Source organism: Physella acuta, unplaced genomic scaffold (assembly GCF_028476545.2).
Source record: "Physella acuta isolate Inbredline_101_S28 unplaced genomic scaffold, ASM2847654v3 ptg000309l, whole genome shotgun sequence".
NCBI lineage: Eukaryota > Metazoa > Mollusca > Gastropoda > Physidae > Physella > Physella acuta.
In genome coordinates, this window is record NW_026731828.1 from 233,347 (window position 1) to 256,176 (window position 22,830).

General features: G+C 31.6%; 1 protein-coding gene across 2 annotated transcripts; it reads left to right on the forward strand.

The window, feature by feature from the left end:
- Positions 1-117: 117 nt before the first annotated feature.
- Positions 118-21,740, forward strand: LOC131940137 (tetraspanin-13). 2 transcript variants are annotated; one of them, XM_059298718.1, is made up of 6 exons: positions 118-335; positions 17,935-18,102; positions 19,312-19,530; positions 19,625-19,798; positions 20,427-20,542; positions 21,499-21,740. In XM_059298718.1, the coding sequence occupies exons 1-5, from the start codon at positions 273-275 to the stop codon at positions 20,499-20,501; spliced, it is 699 nt and encodes a 232-aa protein (XP_059154701.1). In that variant the 5' UTR covers positions 118-272; the 3' UTR covers positions 20,502-20,542; positions 21,499-21,740. The 2 variants fall into 2 exon arrangements, with proteins under 2 accessions (XP_059154701.1, XP_059154703.1); XM_059298720.1 differs by lacking the exon at positions 20,427-20,542.
- The last annotated feature ends 1,090 nt before the right edge of the window (positions 21,741-22,830 follow it).

The window sequence follows — 22,830 nt, forward strand, 5'->3', positions numbered from 1 at the left end:
CTAGATTTATACTTAATTTTTAAAAATAATAGTATAACTTTTTAAATTTTGAATATTCTGTTTTTCCACCAAAATACTTTAAAATAATCAGAATTAAAGTTCGAGACTAATCTTCTTTGCGTCGGGTTGGCTCTACTTGGCGACATATATGATGTTGACGTCTTTAACAGATAAGTCAATAGTACAACTCTACCAGATTCTAGATTCTAAGTCAAACATTTTGGATTTGTGTGAAATATTTTCGTATCGTCCTTACAAGCGAAAATAACAAAATGGTTTGCGGTGGATTTGCTTGTTCACGACATTCGTTAATAGTATTAAATATTATTTACATTGTAAGTATATCTTAGGGACTTGGATGAAATTTCATTTTTTAAAAAATAAAAAATGTAGTAGCACCAGTTTATAGAGCTCATTTAGACAAGAACAAAGATACGGTAATCTATCGTTTTGGGTACGTAAAATCGCCCGCGGCTATTAATAGGGACTACGATATCCGTCAAATCTCGGGCCGGAAACTGCGCTACCGCCGCCGTATCAAACTTGAATCTGGTTTCCGTCAGGCAAAACATAGCTCACTGTATAAAGCCAGATTCTCATTTAAAAATCATTCACTTCACTCAAATCGTCATGAATATCGACCTAGGAATAATCCACCTTTCTATTGATTAAAACTTTTTCTCTTCACCATCGACGTATCTTCGAGTAATTCACACTTCTCGGACAGGTATGTATAAATATTTAATTTATTTAATATCTAAACAAGATAGTCATTTTTTTTTTAAAGATACACCTAGATTTTTGTTTTAAGTTTCTTATAAAGTCTTTATTTTGTAAATTTAACCCTCGCATGAATTAGATAATGCCTCGCGAAGTGAACATGGTCTTAAAATTTAAGCCGACGATCGGCAAATGGCGATAGTTACCTATTATCGATAATGGCCGATTTGGTTAAGAACAATGATACATATTATGTATCTATTGAAATCTCAACTAATTCAAGGCATCTGCAACTGATATTTATATTTTAACAGTGTTCAATCGTTATATTTTATTAAAAAGATAATATTTTTTTTTTTTTTCAAAATATTTAGTGTTGGACCAAAACTGAATTAGCATTTCGTTTTCTTGGAACAATATAGAAACTTGAGTGTACAAGTTAACATATTACTTTCTAGTATCATATAATAAAAAAAAGAATGCATTCAAAGCTTTTATTTCTTGTTATTTCAGTAATTCAAATGGAGTGGCCTTCCAAATCTCTTCAGGACTTGGAGCTTCTTGTTAGTTCACAGAAGGACAGAATTCTGATGGCTTTGCGCTCTACATTTTTGCCAGTAACAAGAAAAATGCACAGAAGACAGCAGCATAGGTTTTGCAATTAGGAGAACAACTAAATTATAATGCTACAACTTGTTGTAAGTCATCTTCATGCCAGAATAACTTCATGATAGGATGCTAGAGACAGGAAATTTTATCTCCTTTTTTGTAGAATGGAGGGGGCAAGGATTAAACATAAGTGGAATGTTAAAGGGGGGAGATCTGTTTTAGAAGTATAACTTTTTTAAGTTAAAGAAAAAAGTCAGCAGTAAAGTGTAGATTCACTTGGAGTAGCCTATTGGATTGCAAATAAAAGAGGAGTAGGATGACAATGTTAGCGCCTCTATTGACAGTACATTACTTATTAGTTATTAACTGATGTTGTTCAAGGCGATGTGTTATTTTGTTAGTGTTGTGGTCATAAATTACTATGTAAATTACTATGTAATTTATATTAAAATATGTTTTTATTAATACCATTAATGGAGTAATTCTTTTTTAACTAATTTTGCTGTCTATTTTTGTCTAGATTTATGTTTGGCGATATCCGAACCTTTACCGGTTGGAGAGAAATGAGTCTAAAATTACATTACAAAGCTCCAGGTTATGAGGTCCCTTAAAGGTCCCTTAAGTGACTCTTAACACATTCAGATTGTGGCATAATATTGATATTGATAACCTGTTAGATTTAGAATAATGATAAACTTGAAAAAAGTCACTTTACAGAATTAGGGGGGTTGCATCACCTCAAGGCACACATTTTGTCATACCTTTCATATTTTTACAAATATGTTAAGTTTAATTGCCTCATAACATATTAATCTTGAAACTCTGAAAATTTGAATACAAATTTCCATGTAATAGAGATTTGGCATTGGTTTATATGAAGAACACACAAAATTTGCCCGCGAAATTTACCACCAAATCCTATAGTAACTTTTAATTCAGTAAAAAAATCATAACTTTAAAACGGAATGTCCAATTTTGAAAAAGTAAACTGTTTTGTCTTAATCTGATGTAGCTCTTTAAGATGATATGCTTTTTAACCTAGGTAAATCATTTTGAAAATTTTCTCAAAGTCCCTACTATTAATGTACGAAAACGTTACCTCATTGTCAAGGCTTTAATAGAAGTATATTGTCATATTTTTGTGTCAAATATTATAGATAAATGAATAATAAACCTAAATCAATGGCTAAATATATCGATATAGGCCAGAAAATAACTTTAAACGGCAGTGTCTGAGAGCAAGATTTGCTATATAAACAGCAGCCATTTGTAAAATAGAGTGACTTCCCCCTGAATCTCCCGCTAAAAGCTTATAAAAATAAAACTTAAACAAGATGGCTGCTATAGTAAATGAGCATGGTTGCATCTGTTGGAAACATCGCTAGTCTTCATTTATTACGGAAAAGTTTTAATTCAATTGTTTAAAAACAGGTACATAAATGAAACAAGGAAACATTTTTGTATTTTAAAAAACATAAATCCTCCTCAAAATGTGAAATAATTATTAAAATTTAAGGAGTCACCTGGTGTTCACATTACAAGTCGCGGGCGATTTTACGTACCCAAAACGATAGATTACCAAAGATACTTTTATTTTAATTTTAGCTCAAACGGTTACGAAGTTATGAATTTTTAATGTATTTAATTTTCGGGTTTTTTTTACTATGGGGTTTTCTCAATTTTTTGCTTCCCTACTTTTTTGGATGCGAACTAAAATCTCTGTAACTTTTTAAATAGCAGGTATTTTTTAATGAAAATTCACTAAGATCAAGCTTATGATATCAGTAAAAGAGTAAGATAAAAATAATTGAATTGGATGAGAATGATCATAAAAAATAATGTTAACAAAGAGGGTCACCCCCCTAAAATTTTTGAATAAGCGTCTTTGATAGGCTACACTAGGGACTTGGATGACGTAGATTTTGAGGCACTAAAAACGAGAGTTTTCTGCCCATACCGAGTTTCGTCGATTTAGCCGTGCGGTCGCGGGTGATGATCGAAAAAAAATTTTTTTATTAAAAATCGCCGATGCTACTAATAATTTGATGACTGATTCTGAAAAACAAATGGATTTCATATGTTACGGTATTTTAGTTTTGAGATTTTGTTGAAGGTGAAAATGGATTTTTGGAGCCAAACTTTGGCTACGTAAAACTCTTTGTACCATAAAAACTTACTAACAAGGAAGGCCACTAAAAAGCCCTCCGACCATAATCACCATTTTTCTTTATGTGTGTAAATTTTCATAATGTTAATCGATAGCAAAGTATTTTTTTATAAATAGTTTAGAAAGTATAGCCTTAAGCCATTTTACGACTACCGGGAAAGACAAGAGGTTGAAACCGGAAGTGTACTTGTGTTGTTAATGACGCCATTGCTCTCAATTGAATTGATTTGTAAATCCAGCAACATCCACACGAATCTGACTTTAAAATCATTTTAAATTATAGAATTATATTTTATATTGATAAAACTATGATTTTTTGTTGACTTTGTGCGCATATTTTCTATTTAGATTCATTTTTTTTGTAATTTTGAGTTAGATCTAAAAATAGATTTCTGCGAAATTTTTCAAGTTGAATTATTGTTTCATTTTAATTGTATGGCCTAGATATAGATCTATATTGTTCTTGAATGAGTTCTATATTTTATATTAGCTATCATTATAGTATCTTGTGTACTTTCCACATTTTTCTTAAATTTTAAAGCTTGATATAGGCCTAGATCTTGAATCTAATATAAAATTCCATTTGCCTATCATTTGGTCTATAAATTTTCTTATAATAAGATATAGGCCTATAGGGTAATTCTATATTAAACATTTAGCCTTTTGATTGCTTTTCAAGCGAATTTTTATTACCAATATTACTAATATTCAAACATTTTAGGAGTCCTATATTTTCTTTATAGCTCTAGGACTTTGTTCATTTTAGATTTATTACTAAATTACTACAATCCTTGTACAATGTTCTGTCTTCATCTGTAGGCCTATTTGAAGTACATATGATACTACTGTATTTTTGCTGTAGTATACATCTCAGTTGCTTTTTTACTAGTCTTGGCCCTAGATAAAATGTACCAGTTCAGCAAGGGGATAGAGAATCAAAAGATGTGGATCTACTCATAAGCAACTTCAATGAAGGAGAAATAAGTCCACTTAAGAATGGATGTTGCTGGTTTTTATTACAGTTCTAAAAGCTATCAGTCAGAGGAGACACAGCTTCAGTAGATGTTTAATCAGATTTCATTTTTAAATCATTGATGGTGTTATTTTTTAAAGTAAAAAAGTGATACAAGCTAACAGACTTAAACATGTTATCCACACAGCATGAGATGTCACTTAAATATATGACAGATGTTTCTTAATTATAAAACTTACCTTTAACATTAAATGGTGATCATTACTCCACCAATAAAAAAAATCATTTCAATAATTAAATTATTTGTTCAACAATAATTTTAAATTAAATTATATCAATTCTATGATAACATACACATAACAGGGATGAAATATCATGCATATTGACAACATTTAGATACAATTTTAGTAATCTAAAATCAGTTTAGCATTGTACTTCTTTCTTGCAAAAAAGTAGTTGCGCAGAACAAAAATGACTTTTTAAATTTGACCAACATTGTAACAAAACCACATAAGCTAAGTGAAATATTTTTACTTTTTGTGGATGTATACAATGTTGGCACCAATTAGGCCAATTTTCATTAAGATATTCCATATAATAAAAATTTGGCAACAGATTATGTGTTGCCTATAGCAGAATTTATTGTTTAAAATTAAGGGGGGTATATGAGTTTAAACCCCTTTTTCATTAAATAAAATATTTTTAAAATCAAATTTGAACAAAGGAAATATCAAAGTATATAATAACCTTCATGTTTACAATATTTCTTGCATATAAGCAAAGTAATCTAAAATCAGCTCAACATTGTACTTCTTTCTTGCAAAAAAAGTAGTTGCGCAGAATAAAAATGACTTTTTTATTTAGTCCAACATTGTAATAAAACCACATAAGCTAAGTAAAATATTTTGACTTTCTGTTAATGTATACAGTGTTGGCACTATTCAGGCCAATTTTCAGTAAGATATTCCATATAATAAAAATTTGGCAACAGATTGTGTGTAGCCTATCAAAGATGCTTATTCAAAAATTTTAGGGGGGTGACCCTCTTTGTTTACATTATTTTTTATGATCATTCTCATCCAATTCAATTATTTTTATCTTACTCTTTTACTGATATCATAAGCTTGATCTTAGTGAATTTTCATTAAAAAATACCTGCTATTTAAAAAGTTACAGAGATTTTAGGTCGCATCCAAAAAAGTAGGGAAGCAAAAAATTGAGAAAACCCCATAGTAAAAAAACCCGAAAATTAAATACATTAAAAATTCATAACTTCGTAACCGTTTGAGCTAAAATTAAAATAAAAGTATCTTTGTTCTTGTCTAAATGAGCTCTATAAACTGGTGCTACTACATTTTTTATTTTTTTAAAAATGAAATTTCATCCAAGTCCCTAGGCTACACACAATCTGTTGCCAAATTTTTATTATATGGAATATCTTACTGAAAATTGGCCTGAATAGTGCCAACACTGTATACATTAACAGAAAGTCAAAATATTTTACTTAGCTTATGTGGTTTTATTACAATGTTGGACAAAATAAAAAAGTCATTTTTATTCTGTGCAACTACTTTTTTTGCAAGAAAGAAGTACAATGTTGAGCTGATTTTAGATTACTTTGCTTATATGCAAGAAATATTGTAAACATGAAGGTTATTATATACTTTGATATTTCCTTTGTTCAAATTTGATTTTAAAAATATTTTATTTAATGAAAAAGGGGGGGAGAATGTTTACACCCGTGTCTGATAATGGAATCTTCTTTAAAAAAAGGGGTGTTAGGTTACTGGAACTGGTAGTTAACTAAATTCACACATGGCTGGCTAATGTCAATGCTAACCCTGTCCCTAACCCTAACCCAAACCCTGGTCCAACCATACGCCTAACCCTAATTTGAAATTTCTAACCAAAAAAATGAGTCGAGATTACAATACTACACTAACAACCCAACACCCCTATTTTAAAGATGATTCCATTATCGGACACTGGTATCTATAATCATCCAAAAGGGGTTTAAACTCATATACCCCCCTTAATTTTAAACAATAAATTCTGCTATAGGCAACACATAATCTGTTGCCAAATTTTTATTATATGGAATATCTTAATGAAAATTGCCCTAAATGGTGCCAACATTGTATACATCCACACAAAGTAAAAATATTTCACTTAGCTTATGTGGTTTTGTTACAATGTTGGTCAAATTTAAAAAGTCATTTTTGTTCTGCGCAACTACTTTTTTGCAAGAAAGAAGTACAATGCTAAACTGATTTTAGATTACTAAAATTGTATCTAAATGTTGTCAATATGCATGATATTTCATCCCTGTTATGTGTATGTTATCATAGAATTGATATAATTTAATTTACAATTATTGTTGAACAAATAATTTAATAATTGAAATGATTTTTTTATTGGTGGAGTAATGATCACCATTTAATGTTAAAGGTAAGTTTTATAATTTAGAAACATGTGTCATATATTTAAGTGACATCTCATGCTGTGTGGATAACATGTTTAAGTCTGTTAGCTTGTATCACTTTTTTACTTTAAAAAATAACACCATCAATGATTTAAAAATGAAATCTGATTAAACATCTACTGAAGCTGTGTCTCCTCTGACTGATAGCTTTTAGAACTGTAATAAAAACCAGCAACATCCATTCTTAAGTGGACCTATTTCTCCTTCATTGAAGTTGCTTATGAGTAGATCCACATCTTTTGATTCTCTATCCCCTTGTGAACTGGTACATTTTATCTAGGGCCAAGACTAGTTAAAAAGCAACTGAGATGTATACTACAGCAAAAATACAGTAGTATCATATATACTTCAAATAGGCCTACACAGATGAAGACAGAACATTGTACAAGGATTGTAGTAATTTAGTAATAAATCTAAAACGAACAAAGTCCTAGAGCTATAAAGAAAATATAGGACTCCTAAAATGTTTGAATATTAGTAATATTGGTAATAAAAATTCGCTTGAAAAGCAATCAAAAGGCTAAATGTTTAATATAGAATTACCCTATTGGCCTATATCTTATTATAAGAAAATTTATAGACCAAATGATAGGCAAATGGAATTTTATATTAGATTCTAGATCTAGGCCTATATCAAGCTTTAAAATTTAAGAAAAATGTGGAAAGTACACAAGATACTATAATGATAGCTAATATAAAATATAGAACTCATTCAAGAACAATATAGATCTATATCTAGGCCATACAATTAAAATGAAACAATAATTCAACTTGAAAAATTTCGCAGAAATCTATTTTTAGATCTAACTCAAAATTACAAAAAAAATGAATCTAAATAGAAAATATGCGCACAAAGTCAACAAAAAATCATAGTCAGGGTTCGTGCGGCCTCCTGAAATTCCAGGAGGTCCTGGAAAACTCCTGGAATCTTAAAAAACGTAAAAATCTCCTGGAATTCTCCTGGAATTTGAAAAAATATAAAAACCTCCTGGAATTCTCCTGAAATTTAAAAAATTCTCCTAAAATCTCATGCAATTTTATTAACCCGCGGCGCAAAACCCGACCGAAATTATTTGATTTTGTCCCGCCAATAATTGAATAGTAGTTTTTAATTGGGACGAAAATAAAAATAAACGCATCGGCCGTTGTCCGACTGAATCGCACTGCCGTGATCTACACATCGTGTGGCACAGCCGAGTGTGTGGTCACGTGATGCTAGGCGATTAACCCGATTGGATGATACTAGTCTATAAACAATTTCTAAAGATAGATAGGCCTACATGTGTTCCCGTGTTTGACTTGTCGGCTATTGGATTTTTAAAGTAGACAGGCATGTTTCATAACTTTGTCTTAAACTATTGAAACAGCAAAAAAAAAAGTTGTAGTAGTATTTACGGCTCAGGACTAATCGTCAAAATTAATCTTCTTTAGAAAACCCGGATAGCTGCGACCCGATCAAACAATGCTAATTCGCGTAACGTTTCATTATTTTATTTTACACATTAATTTTTCGTAAAAATGGCTATAGAAAATAAATTAAATTTTTCCAGTGGCTCTTTTTTTCGGTTGACTAAAAATTGTTAATACGCTTAATACTAGCTTGCCAAATCGACCAAAATGGGCTGGGGTGGGTGGGGGAAGACACTGACCATCCTACACGGTATGTAACGCCCAACGTAACATCCATAGCTCAACCCGCCCCCACTACTCCGTGCCGTGACGCGACAAGCTGACGATCGTCGCCTTTGATGTTGTGTAACACTCGTACGGTGGTTTCATACCCCACCTCCCTTCCCCCTTCACTTTGTGGAGTTGATGTTACTAATCCTTGGGCATAGATCAAGAAATCTTGCCAGACTTTTGTCTCTGAAATTACATAATATTCGTCTGACACGTTCATCGGGTTGGTCGACTAGCCTAGCATCATTGGATTTGGCATCCAAAAATCAATAAAATATCACGAAATGATATTAATTGGTGAAGTTTCTTTGCATTTATACCTCTTTTATATTGAAAAACACTTTAAAATTTGGTCCATACCCTCCCAGTATTTTTCCTCTTTCAGTGTCTATCCCAGTTGTCTGAAAAATCTGCTTTTTTTTTTAATGACAAAAAAAAAATCATAACTTTTTTGTTTATGGTCAGATTTTGAAAATTCAAACTGGTCTGTAGTCAGATTAATAGCCTCTATCCTAATATGTAACTAATATATTGTTTTACTTTTACTGAAATTAAATTTTTGCTTTGGCTTAGCTAATTAAATGTATTATTAAGTACGCTTTTTTAAAAAATGTACAAATTGGGTTTCTTTTTTGTTTTTAAAATCTCCTTGAATTTTTTTTAAACTCCTGGAAAAGTCCTGGAAAAGTCCTGGAATTTTATTTGAACTTTTGAGCATGAACCCTGCATAGTTTTATCTATATAAAATATAATTCTATAGTTTAAAATGATTTTAAAGTCAGATTCGTGTGGATGTTGCTGGATTTACAAATCAATTCAATTGAGAGCAATGGCGTCATTAACAACACAAGTACACTTCCGGTTTCAACCTCTGTCTTTCCCGGTAGTCGTAAAATGGCTTAAGGCTATACTTTCTAAACTATTTATAAAAAAATACTTTGCTATCGATTAACATTATGAAAATTTACACACATAAAGAAAAATGGTGATTATGGTCGAAGGGCTTTTTAATGGCCTTCCTTGTTAGTAAGTTTTTATGGTACAAAGAGTTTTACGTAGCCAAAGTTTGGCTCCAAAAATCCATTTTCACCTTCAACAAAATCTCAAAACAAAAATACCGTAACATATGAAATCCATTTGTTTTTCAGAATCAGTCATCAAATTATTAGTAGCATCGGCGATTTTTAATAAAAAATTTTTTTTTAGATCATCACCCGCGACCGCACGGCTAAATCGACGAAACTCGGTATGGGCAGAAAACTCTCGTTTTTAGTGCCTCAAAATCTATGTCATCCAAGTCCCTACTTTTAAACTTTTGACTTTTATTGAAACAAAAACTTGTTCGAAATTTTTTAATAAATTTCAGCAGACAGGCTCATCCAGGCAGGTGTTGTAGAATCCAGTTAGTAGTTACAGTAGTAGATCTAGATCTATATTCTAGCTGCCAGCTAGATATCTAGGTGTAGATCTAGATTTTGAATCTAGTAGAGTTAGAGTAACGTAGGTCTGCAGACACAATAGCGAAAAAAGTCGTAATTTCCAACTTCCATGCAGTCTCATTCAATAACCGCTTAAGTTCTTAACATAACATAGAAAACAAAAGAAGTATCATAACACTCCGCAACCATTCTACTTTAATAATGTGTCATACGCATAGAACTTTAGCTATTCTTTAGCGAACATTTTTTTGCCCTTCTTTTCAAAATTTTACATGTGTCATGGAACATAGCACATTTTGTTCATTTAGAATTTAGATTAATTTAGTATAATTTAAAGTAGGGTTGTCGGTATCGGCCAAGATCGCGGTAAAAACATGACCCGAAATCGCCCATTACTTTCTGATACCGGGCGCACGAGATTTAGTTTTGCATACTAATAAGTTTTTAATTTATGGTAATTAATTAAGTTTAAAAGGTCATTTCCTAATGTTAAATGAAAAGTAGAATGGTTTTCCCATTGTTTTGATGGCTTAGCGATCTGATTGCACGCTGTCTCTGCTTTGGTCTTCCCCCTGTATGAAGGCTAGTTTCAAATACGTTGGAATCACGATTTTTTAAAAGATTATTCTAGGTGAGAGTAGATTACTGATCAGACATATCTTAAGTATGTGGAAATGAAATTTGTTTTTGGATATTTTGACTCCGACATTAGTTATACTGCTCCGAACGTAGTCACTGTATGTAGGTCACGCTGCCACCATTGTTATATTTTTTCATCCCGATCTTCCGGACTTTAAGTTTGATCAACTAATAACAGCATTCTTATGGCATGTGCAAACAAATCTCCTAATTTTTTTATTTCAAAATATATTTACATACCCATCTTTAATTTTTTCAGCTCTAGTTCTAGTTTTGCAGAATATGTTTTTCCTAAAATCCAATTTTGTCAGACTAGACTGACAAGAGTCAGACCTAGATCTAGGTTACCTGCCTGTTGCTATACACTAGCACTGTGCTAACTGTAATTTTAAGTATTCAAGTTCTACTTACCCTTAGATATAGTTATATGTTGAAAATCAGAATCCATACACAATTCACACATAAAAACATTGATCTGATAACTTCAAATTTTATTACAAAATGGCTTTTATATGGACTCTACTTCACCTGCCCAAAATAACAAGGCAGTTATAGACACATTACAGTGTTCAAGTCATTTACTTTAGATTTCTGACTATGGAGTTCTTTCATTCACTGTATTTATATAAAATATTGCTTTAGAAACATTTTCATATTTGTGCAGCAGTTTTATAAGAAAATGGCTTAAAGATGGAGTCTACTTCACCTGCCCAAAATAATGAGACAATTATATGCACGTAACAGTGTTCAAGTCATTTACTTTAGATTTCTAACTTTGTAGTTCTTTCATTTGCTGTATTTATATAAAATATGGCTTTAGAAACATTTTCATATTTGCGCAGCACACAGTTTTTTGGGGTTATGGGAGGAAGCCAACACAAAAATATAAGTTCTGTATTATTTTTATTCATTTCAACAGCATTTACAAGTTCTATATATCATTCTAGTTAAACTCTGCAAATATGAACAAAATACAACTGCAAGTAAAATAACTATGCTCAGTTTATTCAGGTATACCATGACTTGTCACAATTGGCCAATGCAAAAGCAAGGGGATTCCACCCCTCACAAAAAAATTCGCTAAAAAAAAACTATTTGAGCTAGACAGAAAATCTTTTTTGTTTTGTTTTCATATAGTTGAGCTCTACAAGAATATGTAATTTTTATTTTTTTATTATGATTAGTGTTTTTTTTACCAAAATCCCTATTTAAAGTCAATGGAATGAATAAAAATATATATTAGGCCTAGATCTATATGACTATATGCATTTATATTGTTTTATTGATTGTTTGAAAGGTAATTTTAATAGTTAAAACGTTTTTCCCACACTCCCAAAGTCCATCCCATTCAGCCACTGTCTTACCTATAGCATCTATGTTGTGGCTCGCGCAGTTTGCTGCTAAGCCAGCCAAGTCACTTAATTTCCACCCCCTCTTTCACTTTCCATTTTCACAGACCACTGCCTTCTTGACCTTATTTTGACCCTTTCCCTTCAACAACCAACCCTTTTACGATGCAGTCTTTTGTCTAAATGCTCAGTTGTTCTATTACCTACTACACCAGTGACCATTCAGCCTCCTTATCGGTCTCCAATAGTGGGCCAATGATTTACTTTACATATTCATCTGTGTTTTTACTTTATCTAATTAAATCACTAGATAGATTCTAGATCTAATTTAGGTTTAAATTCTAATTTCTTATTTAATAACAATATTTCTGTGTCGCCGTTTGCTCCAATGTAAGAGCTTAACAAGGCCAAATAAGTGAGCGAGCACCCCTTTTTTATTGTACGAGTACAAAAATAAACATTAACCTTGACATTTATTTACAATGTTCCATACATACATATAAGCTATTTATTATGTAAGCCTTGATTGCTCCAAGTTTTGCCTCTAAGTCCAACCGTAGGTCACTTCATCCGGTATGGTGTAAAGATAGAAATGTGCGTACCATGCAACATTGAAAAAAATTCTAAAAATAATTTTTGAAAGAGAAAACGGAATTAGTTCACATGGAAGTGTTCCTAAATGAACAGTTTACGTGCAGGCGCCGTGGTTTAGAATGATACATGCTAATTAAAGTTTCTATGAGCCAAAAACCGACGAAGTGTTCAAACCTAAGTAGTGTTCGCGCTTCAGTAATTTACTCTAAATCTAGTAATAAAGTAATGTTTCAAAGGTTCTTTTATGTATCCGTTTTTAAACAATTGAGTTAAAACTTTTCAGTAATAAATGAAGACTAGCTATGTTTTTATCAGATGCAACCATGCTCATGTACTATAGCAGCCATCTTGTTTAAGTTTTTTTTCATGGGAAGCCACTCTATTTTACAAATGGCTGCTGTTTATATAGCAAATCTTGGATGCAAACACTGCTGTTTAAAGTTAATTTCTGGCCTATATTGATATATTTAGCCATTGATTTTGGTTTATTATTCAGTTATCTATAATATTTGACACAAATATATTACAACATACTTCTATTAAAGCCTTGACAACTTTTTCGTAGCCGTGGCCGATTTTAAGTACCTAAAGCAATAGATTACCAAATTTGGTATTTTATCGTTTAAATGTTTCGATAAGAAAAGTAGCTGCCATTTACTGCCGATACTGAAAGCGACATAACAATGATACTGAATATTGTCATTTAGTACTGAATCATCATTTAGTTTTCGAAAACAGCCCCATCATTATGACTCCCGACATATAGGCTCCTGCCATTTAGTTTCTCCTCAAAATGGCCCCTGTCATTAAGACTCCCAACAAATAGGCTCCTGTCAGTTAGGCTCCCGTCAAAAGGACCGCTGACAATACGGTTTCAGTAGAGTCTCCTGGCAAAATTATCTAATTGAATATGACACCTGCCAGTGGAACCCCTCCATCAATATTCTTTAGAGCTAGCTTATCCAACACTCTTAAGTAATACAACTTATGCATCTCTTGTTCGGCAGGCCTTATTTTTATAATAGTTTATCTATTAGGCCTATAAGAAATAGTATGTTTTAATTTAAGGGTCATCTGTCTATGACTTCCGTAAATTAGGCGGTTCTAGGCTGTTCCAACTCAGTGTGTGGGAAGAGAGGTCCATGTTGTACATTCCTACCTGCAGTATGCTTGTAGGTTATCAAAACAAAATGCTCTTATCCTGTAAACATCATGTATATCATACATTTACACTTCTGTACACTTAAGCAACATTTACATTTAAGCAACAGATCTTTACTGTTGTAAATTAAACATTATCAAAATTTTAGAATTGGTGGAATTTAGCTCGATTTGTTTGTGAATTGATGTTGGTTCATGAAAAACAATTTCATTCAGGCATTTAAAAGAGGTTATAGTGGTAGTGGAGGTAGGACAATATTGTCACTTTTATGCTAATAGTGGTCATACAATTCATTTGTCTGGAGCCAATATGTCCTGGGCCTATAAGTTTGGTCGATTTGACGGCGTCTTATTAACAGGGCGGATTTGTCTAGGGCCATTTTGACAGTGCACCAAGCTGAGCAAATCACAACACATGTAAGATAGTGATTAACTGCAAAGGCATTGGGAATTTAGAAGCAATGTTTTAACTATCGATAAATTATAAATTATACAAACAATCGATTTCACGGTATAAATGCTTGTAATATATACTTTGTTCCTTTAAAATTAAAAGACTTCATTTTAAATGGACCAAGTTTACCATGTTTGCAAATTAATGCAAGCAAAGCACAAGTGCTTGCTGATTTGTAAAATTTTGAACAGAAATAAATTTTACATTAGCAAGCTTGTAAATCACTAAAGGCAGATTATCTTGAATTCTATATGTAGGAATACAATATACAAAAGAAACATTATTACAGTAGAAGGGTTGCAGAGTAATATGGTTCATTTTTTTTTTCTATGTCAAATAGTTAGGCCCAACTGAATTGAAATTGGGTCTCCTGGATTTTTTTTCTTTTTTGTTAAGTGTGCGCAAACTGTAAGTTACATCTAGATGTGTAATCAATATATTAACTATTTAACAAAGTGGTAAAATACCTTAAAAACATATAAATTTATTGTTTATAACAATTAGATCTCGATTTACAGGAGTATTTATGCTATTACCGGCCCGCTATCTGACATTAAACTCTTTTGAAAATATCACACATACCCCCAATTTCATGTAGCTATAGATCTGGAGAGATTTGCTATTATTTTTAGCTTAAGGAAATTTATTTTCGTTGCTAAATGTGTCTTTGATTGTTGCAGGAAATAGTAGCAATTTGTTACATAATGTAAAAGTGTACTATATTTTTATTCTTTTATTGTTCCTTTAAACATTATTTGATTGCATATTTTATATGTAAACAAATTAATTATTTTTATTTATTCTTTCAATGCAAGTTCATTGACTAATCCGGGCTGACATAAAAAAAAATATATTTCATGATCTTATAAAAGAAATGAGTTTTAATTTAACCCAGCCAAAAAGTGGGGGAAAAGTATTAAAAACATACCAACAAACAACCAGATTTATAACTAATATTTAAAACAGTAAATCTCTTTGGGTGTTTAATATGGTGTTTTATTAAAACATGTATTAATTTTGGTGTATATTTTTAGAGTGCTATACAAATGTTATAATATGGGTGGGTTGGTTTGTGTTGTGCAGTGCAGACTGTTTTACAACAGAAAACTGGGTAAACTGGGTCATCGAGTCCCATTTCAGTTGATCACATGTGAGCAGAGAAATATGCACAATACATCATGGTTACAAGCATAATCTAAGTAACCATACTTAGTAAACTAAAGTATGTAGGCTTAGACTGATATTATGATTTATTAAGCCTGCTAAATATTTGTAAATTTATAAATTATGATTAATGAAAATAATTAGTAAGAATCAACAACAAATTTTGTCTAATTTGAAAGCCTATTAAATGAGTAAATGTAACTTCACTAGTACCAGGGGTTAATCTCTGTCATTGTTTGGTATTTTATAGAAATACTAAATTCAAATCGTCCTAAAGTGGAGCATAGCTTCAGTCTAATAATTACACTTTTTTTTAAGTACACAGAACCTTACTATTTACAATGCTTCAACCCATTCTTTTACACAGGGTTCGTACGCAGTCTGGAAAGTCTGGAAAAAGTCTTGAATTTCGAAAAGTGAATTTAAGACTTAAAAAAAGTCTGGAAAATCGCTAGTTTTTGGGCAGGATTTTTTAAAAGTCTGGAAAAAGTCTGGAATCTAGTTTTAGAAACAAAACTTCGTAGTCCATATTTTCCAACTTAAAAAATTGCTATTTTAAAGTGAATTTACTCCAATTTTTTTCTCGCGCTATCGCGCGGGTTTACACTATGTTGTGACGTTTTTTCGCTGGTTCGCAGAAAAAATGCTCAGTTACTTAAGTTACTACATCATTGGGAGAAGAGGGGAAGGGAGGGAAGAGATATTTTGTGGCACGACTGACCCTGTGAATGTGTGACAAGTACTTACAATTGTCGTTTAATAAAAGAATGATCGCCGTCATGATTGTTAGGCTCTCGATTTTACCCGCTATTTTTTCATCTTTTTTCATCGTTTGAGTTTGCATGCAGGCAGTCATAACAAAAAGTTATGGTGGAGATGTGTGAGTGGTAGTTTAGATATAATTTATCAGTCTGTAAGGTGTCATCCATTTATGACTTACAACAATTTTTCGGATTTTAGACCTCCCCCTTCCCCGCCCTCTGTCCACACGCGTTCACTTACTTTGGATTAATATTAACATTTATTATATTAATAAGTCGCAAGGCCTCCTTGGGTTCATACCTGTATTTCTGTTTGCTTCAGCTTAACAAAGAGGTACTATTTTTATTTAGGAGTCGTCCATAAATGACGTCACACTCAGGAAAGTCGGGAGGGGGGTTTTATAAAGTGTGACGACCTGCTCTTGCAATAATGTTAGGGCAGATATAAATACTGTGTTTTGTTAACACGCTGTGATGGTTTTTAAAACACCAACACAGTCGTCTTAATTTTACTTTCTACTCGCAAGATACAAGTTTTATGTTTGTTTTAGAATGTAATCACAAAATCTTCTGACCCCTTCCCCCCTCCACGTGTACGTCATAAATGAATGACCCTTTAATTTTAATTCACCTTCCATTAAACTGTTTTTGAAATCTTTGCAAATGCTGACGATTAAAGTTAGACTACCCCGCCCCTCCTTGTAACATCGGTCACTTGTGTGAACTCACCGTGACCCCAAGTGCGTAGTTCGTACCGCTTAGTTAGTAGGGTGGGGGAGGGGGTATAAGTCACAGCAAGTTCATGTTATGACGTATTAAACAAGCATACTGTAGTCTAGACTACTATGACCTCACAGTGACTCCTTCACCATGTTGTGTCTGGGGGGGGGGGGGGGGGAGAAGGATACCGGCAACTTTTTAGCGCAATTTCCATTCTGGAGAATTGCGATTATTAACTCGACATTTCTGGGAATGGATGGATGGATGTCCGCAGCTTTAAGTCGCTTTAAGTCGTATCTCCTCCTCAACGAAGCAATATCGAAGACTAGTTCCAAAAGCAAAAATGTTAAGCAAGTTCCAAGGATGATTGTGGGCCAAAAAAATTCCCGGGTTTCCTTCCTGGTTTTTATTGCAGACCCGTTTCTCAGCTATTACTATAAGCACAAACAGTGAATGATTTTTTTTTTTTTTTGCTCCACATTTTTTTTACAAGTAGCCTATATTTATTTAGGCTACTTAACAAGAGCGGACCTAAATTAATACATTACATTATTATTCTTTAAAGTAATTAACTCTCACTATTATGCAATACCATTTTAATGATAGTTTAATTGAAAACATAAGCAATTAGATCAGGAACAGATTACATAAGTCTAATGTTGGAAACAAAATAGTTGCATCATTTTAATCAATTATTTTAATTGTTAAAATTTTAGGTAGAGTGGAGTAGGCAAACTTAGAAAAAATGTTTTTTTGTCAATTTGGCTAGAGAAAGTTCACTATGAATATAGCTCAATTGCCTAAAATAAATGTCAATTTAGTATAAGTAATTATAATGACAGTACAAATAGTGCATCATTTTAAAAAAATTATTCGCTAACACATTATCTGTCTAAAGTCTGGAATTTTTCAAAAAAAGTCTGGAAAATGTCTGGAAAAAGTCTGGAATTTTATTTTCAAAAAGCAGTACGAACCCTGTTTACAATATTGTTTAGAATGTTTCCTTTTCTGTATAATTTCAGGCTGTTTCATTTATTTTGATTGGGGTTGCTGCCTATTGTAGGGTATCTGCTATTATAACAAGCCTGACTCTAGTGGGGAGTCTGATTGCTTGTGGTGTGTTCCTGTTTCTCATTGCGCTTGTTGGACTTGTTGGAGCTGCTAAACATCATCAAGTTTTGTTATTTTTTGTATCCTTAACTGTTCAAGGTTGTTTTAATTTATGTATGTAGTTACCTAAAAAAGCGTAGAATGGTTGAAAAAAAATGTATGTACATTTCATGAGTACTTCATGAGAGATTTAAATTTCATCATACTTTCATTATCAGTATTTCTGTTTGATTACATTATTTATGAACCATACCTTCTGAATAGACAGCATTAATGTTAGTACATCTGCATAAAAAGCACATTACACTTAATGATTAGGGATGGTTTATGGGAGCAGGACATAACACCCAAACATTTTTCCCATGTCAATTATCCCACTGTACATTGCTCATGTACTTGGCAAGTTGTCGCGTTTAGCAGTCTATAGAATGCATAAGCAAAGTAAGAAATATAATTTATTTTGTATTCTGTTGGCCCATTTTATTCACACTTTAGCATGCTAGGTCTCTTGATTTGCCTTTACATGTATAATAGGTATTTATTAGGGGTACGATTCAATGTCCAAAAATAATCCTGTGTGTACCTTCTTAATTTTCTTAAAAGAAGTTTTATGTGTTCTTTTTTTTTTCTTTTACTTATACTAGATTTTCTAACTGTATTACCATAACCTATTGATTAGCTAACCCGGTGAAATAAATAAGGATCAGGCTGAACAACTTGAAGTGTGTCATAAAGCTATTCATGTGACTAAGTAAAATCAATAGTGTGGTCCTGGTGACATTTAACTTGTGGTGTGTCATTTAACAAAAATCAATCCTTGACATGTGTGTGTATACATGGTCAATTGACCTTTGAATGTTTTACTTAATGACAGTAATCTTCCTACTTTCTTTATATAGTTTTTTAATGTTTGAGCAGATTTTACTATTTTAATGATTAAAGTGTCTAGTTTTACCATTACATCTACAGAACATTCATTTTATATAGGCCTACTCAGTATATTTAAAAGCTTGATTTTTAACACATTTTACTCTTTACTTAGCTACATTCTTGTTTTGAATTTAAAATTTAATTATGGAGTCCCAGCACTGTTTTTTTTTTACTTGTATTTCAAAATTAATTTCAAGACCGATAGTAGGCCTTCTGGTTCAAAAAGTTGAACAAAACTCATTTGTCACTTTTCAAACAATGGACTGCTAAGAGGTTTTTTAGATTGTTTATCAGAAAAAAGATTCCTTGTGATTTGTATTTCTGTTTATCATTAATAGTTTCCTTAATTCATCCTTCAGTATATGATCATCTTGTTTGTTTTGTTTCTACTCCAATTTGCTTTGGCTTGTGCATGTTTGGCAGTAAATGCAGAACAGAAAGATTCCCTGGCCAGACAAGGATGGCAAATGTCAGAACCAATGACCAAAGATGATGTCCAACACCAATTTAATTGTTGTGGTTTTGAAGAGCAGAATCTTAATGTGTCAAACCCCCTAGGTCACCCACCTTGTCAAGCGGTAATTAGCTTTTTAAATATAATTAGTTTTTGTTATACAATTGTCATTACAACCATATTTTTTGCCTTACTATAATTTTCTTTATATCTGTTAGCTTGCAGCTTGTTGTCCTCCAGCCAGTACAGCTCCATGCTGCACTGGAGTCTACTCTTCAGCTGAAGACCTGACTCCATGCCCCTGTGATAAATGTTTGGATAAGCTTCGGCCAATTATCTACAATGCTTTCTCTGCCACTGGTGGTATAGGCTTATTTTTCAGCTTCACCGAGGTAAGTTTACATTGACTGTCCAATAGAAAAACCTCTATTCTCTTTATCTGCTGAGAAGTTATTTGTATCTGTTCTTAATTTGGCTAGCGGTTAGCATTTCCATACATTAAACACCAGCACTTAAGCACCAGGTAGTTATTATTCTGTAACTAAAAACATTAGTCATTTGAACCATTCTTGTTCTGCTGTTTATGTGCTAGTCATATGTCATGCTGGTTTCTTGTGTTTAAATTACTTTACTTAAGATATAATACACTATTTTATTTAACTTAACTTTGGCTTTTTTTTTTATACTGTAACCTTTAGCAGTAGCTATTGTATTGAACTGCTAAGTTGTCATTAAATTATTGTTGTTTTTTTTTAAACTATAACAGCAGAAACAATATTATTTTAGAAATAATTATAACACAAGAGCTTCAACATTTGTTTTCTCAATATTATAAACTTAGTTATGTAAATAATTTAATAGTACATAACTATATTACAACTATCAGTAACATTTTACAATATTGATAAAAAGTAGAGTGGTTAACATTATTATCAGTAATATTAGAGTAGTTTACTAGATATCAGGATTGGGATTTGCCTTGCAAGGAAAGGATTTAACACTCTGGCCACCACATTTCAGATTATTGGTGTGTGGTTGACAATTCGCTACCGCAACCAGAAAGACCCTGCTGCTAACCCCAGTGCTTATCTTTAATCCTAAAATCACTAGCATGTTAAAATGTCACAACGTGTCAGGTATATTCATTTATTTTAAATGCGTTGCCGCACTGGGTATTGGGAGATGCTTTCCAGCTTTGACTATTTTTTATCCCCCTTTTATTTTTAATTTTTAAAGGCTCAATTTCTTTTTTGTGAATGATTTTTATTTCTCTACGTTTTGTATGCTTCTAGATAATTTGCTTTATTTTTTGTTTTTATTTTGCTTTTTTTGTTTTGTTTCGGTCAGGGCGATTAAACATCAGCTGTTTTTTTTTATTGTAATGACTTAACATCAGATTCATTTTATTATTTCTGCATGAGAATAAATTCTTTGGCATCTGACAATTAATTTTTTAAAAGTTTTTATAAACTGTTCATTATTAAATTCCCCTATAGTAATTTATGCTTATTGTTTTTGGTATTAAAAAAAAAACATTGGTCTATCATTTTAAAAATACATTGGTCTATCATTTTAAAAAAACATTGGTCTATCATTTTAAAAACCCATATTGGTCTGTTATTGAAAAAAAAACATATTGGTCTATAATTTTAAAAAAAACTTTGGTCTATCATTTGAAAAAATCCATATTGGTCTATAATTTTAGAAAAAAAGACATATTGGTCTATCATTTAAAAAAACATATTAGTCTATTATTTAAAAACATTTGATGTTTGTTGTGTGATCTTTCTTATTTTTTTGCATCTTGTTTTTACCACTTTATAACAGGAAACAAGACATCATCTAACTCAAAGAAACCAATTTTTTTGTTATCTTTATGTATTTTTTTTCAGACATGTGTAAAATGCAGTATTATTACTATTAACATAAATATTTTTACTTTTTTTTAAAAAAAAAAAAGGGTTTAGTTTAATGAAACTTAACTAAAAATTAGACATTTCTTATAGACAGTGTTAATTTAATCATTGGTTTTAATATGAAGTTCACACAAAGACAAAACTCTTTTTAATCTTTCTTTTTCATTTTCTACCAGATTATAGGCGTGTGGTTGGCCATGAGGTACAGAAACCAAAAAGATCCGCGTGCCAATCCTAGTGCTTTTTTGTAACAATAGTTGAACACCTATTTGTCTTCATCTCTTTGCTGTTGTTTTGGATACTCATCATTGTGACCTTTGTCTCTACTGTTCTTTTATGTAAATGTATCGGAAGTCATCCCACATTTGCCATTGTTTATCTGTTTCAAGTTGCCTGCAGGTTAAAACTTAGTAGGAAAAATATTTTGATAATTTAACTTTTTTTAAAGTTTATTCTTTTAAAAACTTTTTTTTTTAAAGTTAATTCTATCATAAACTTTAAAAGTTACAGGGTAGGTAAGTTTTATGAATTTATGACTGCTCATTTATAGGAGGAAAAAAAAATTTAACATATTTTGTGTGAATCTCACAATGATTTATGTACAGATGTCTTCCATACCATTTATGAATGAAAACCATAATATGCTGTGTGTATTTAACCATTCAGACACTTGACTTGGTTGTTATTTTACTGGTTGGTCTCAGGGCTCTGGTTTACATGAGCATTTGGCTTGCTTTGTTCCTATGTTTACAAGTGATAAGAACTGTACCGGCTCATCCGTGTCTTTGTCTGTACAAAATGACAAGTTGATTTGACAACATGCTAAGTTTACCCGGGCAAGTGTTTTATATGTATTAGATTTGTGTTGCTTCATTTTTTTGTATCCACATGTATTGCTAAGTTATTTTTTTTTAGTTTAAAAAAAATGATATCATAAAACATTTTTTTAAAAATGTATGCATATTACCAGTTACAGCAATAGTGCAATCTTATTTTGTCTAGATTTTTTTAAACCATTTTTTAGTCTTGTGTACATGTTAGGCATAATTAACATTGTGTCCAATTGCTATTATTGCTGCATTACCATTGTTTTTTCTAATGTATTTGTTTAAGAAAGAAACAATTCAGGCAACTATACAAAAAAATTTTTTTTTTGTAGAAAAGAAATTGTGTGCACTATTAATATCTTAATAAAGTAGAAACTTGTGTTTATTAACATCTAGCACAAATCTAATGAAAAATTTTAAAAATCTGAAACTGAAATGTAAATTTGGGATTCTGAATGCTCACTTGACCAAAAATGATATTGCCAGACATTTTCTATGCATAATTATTCCTTTTGACATCTTACAACTTATAGCTTTAAGTTTTTATAAGTTTTTATTTTAATTTATTTATTTTGAGTTGTGTTTGGTAATTTGTAAAAGTATAATGTTATCAGACATTTGACAGATGGTACTTTCATTTCATTTTTTCTTACTGTGTACATAAAAGTCTCATGTTGTTTG

What these genes read in the sequence shown, in the direction of transcription:
- LOC131940137 (XM_059298718.1), top strand. Translation starts at nt 273, where the DNA reads ATGGTTTGCGGTGGATTTGCTTGTTCACGACATTCGTTAATAGTATTA. An exon ending in GTCACCCACCTTGTCAAGCG is followed by an intron (nt 19,531 to 19,624) that starts GTAATTAGCTTT and finishes TATATCTGTTAG; the next exon opens with CTTGCAGCTTGTTGTCCTCC. An exon ending in TATTTTTCAGCTTCACCGAG is followed by an intron (nt 19,799 to 20,426) that starts GTAAGTTTACAT and finishes ACCACATTTCAG; the next exon opens with ATTATTGGTGTGTGGTTGAC.